At 37.4% G+C, this 840-nt stretch overlaps 1 protein-coding gene across 1 annotated transcript; it reads left to right on the forward strand.

Annotated features, from left to right (window-relative positions):
- Positions 1-404: 404 nt before the first annotated feature.
- On the forward strand, positions 405-807 carry Tsp_15722 (conserved hypothetical protein; the record flags this gene model as incomplete). Its single annotated transcript, XM_003370327.1, has 1 exon — positions 405-807. A coding segment is annotated over exon 1 (403 nt), but the record flags the coding sequence as incomplete, so codon positions are not given.
- Between the last annotated feature and the right edge of the window lie 33 nt (positions 808-840).

Below are 840 nucleotides of genomic sequence, written 5' to 3' on the forward strand. Positions count from 1 at the left end.
AAGTCGTTGCACAGAGGGATTTTAAAGAGCAGACTAAAGTAGAAGAAAGAATAAAAAAAGCAGACCCAAAAAAAAGAAAATCAAAGTCTGCAAAAAAGTATAAATCAACAAAAACTAAGAAAGAAAAGATAGAAATGATGATAGAGAAAGATATAAGCTCAAAAAAACAAAAGAGCAAACTGGAAGATGAAATTGTGCAATGGACACCAGAAGTGAAAGCACAAGCCACAGAGAGCATCCGACTAATTGACAGAATGAGCAGGATAAGACTGTCAGAGAAAGAGAAAAAAGCAGCAGAAAGAATTGGAGAGGAACAATCCAGAAAAGAGAAGAAGAAGTCCAAAAAGAAATCAAAGTCGAAAAAGAGCAAGAAAAACGAAACGAAGTTGACACTAAAACAACATATGAACAAACAGACACATGAAACAGAAATAGCAGTTATGGAAGCACCAACAGCAACAGAAATAACTGCAGCAGTTAGCGATGAAGCAGTCATTGTTCAGCCCATCACTGTTGAAAGAAAGCCTGATGTATTCATTCAAGAAGTACAAAAAACTGAAAAAACAGATTCTAAAAAGATTAAGAAGAAGTCTAAGAAGCGATCGAAATCCAAGAAAACCAAGAAAACTGAAAAAGATACAGCCGCTAAAGAAGCAGCGTCTTCTCAAATTCCAGAAACGGATATTACATCACCGAAACTGGCGCTGGCTAGTGAAGTCACAGCGGTGGATGTAGATCAGCCGAACATTGTTCCACGAATCCCAGAGGAAACAGCTGAAAAACCAGTGATAACGGCTGAACCGAAGGGTGAAAAGAAGATTCCCAAAAGGATTAAAAAAA

This window comes from Trichinella spiralis, assembly GCF_000181795.1.
Source record: "Trichinella spiralis strain ISS 195 chromosome Unknown Scfld936, whole genome shotgun sequence".
Taxonomy (NCBI): domain Eukaryota; kingdom Metazoa; phylum Nematoda; class Enoplea; order Trichinellida; family Trichinellidae; genus Trichinella; species Trichinella spiralis.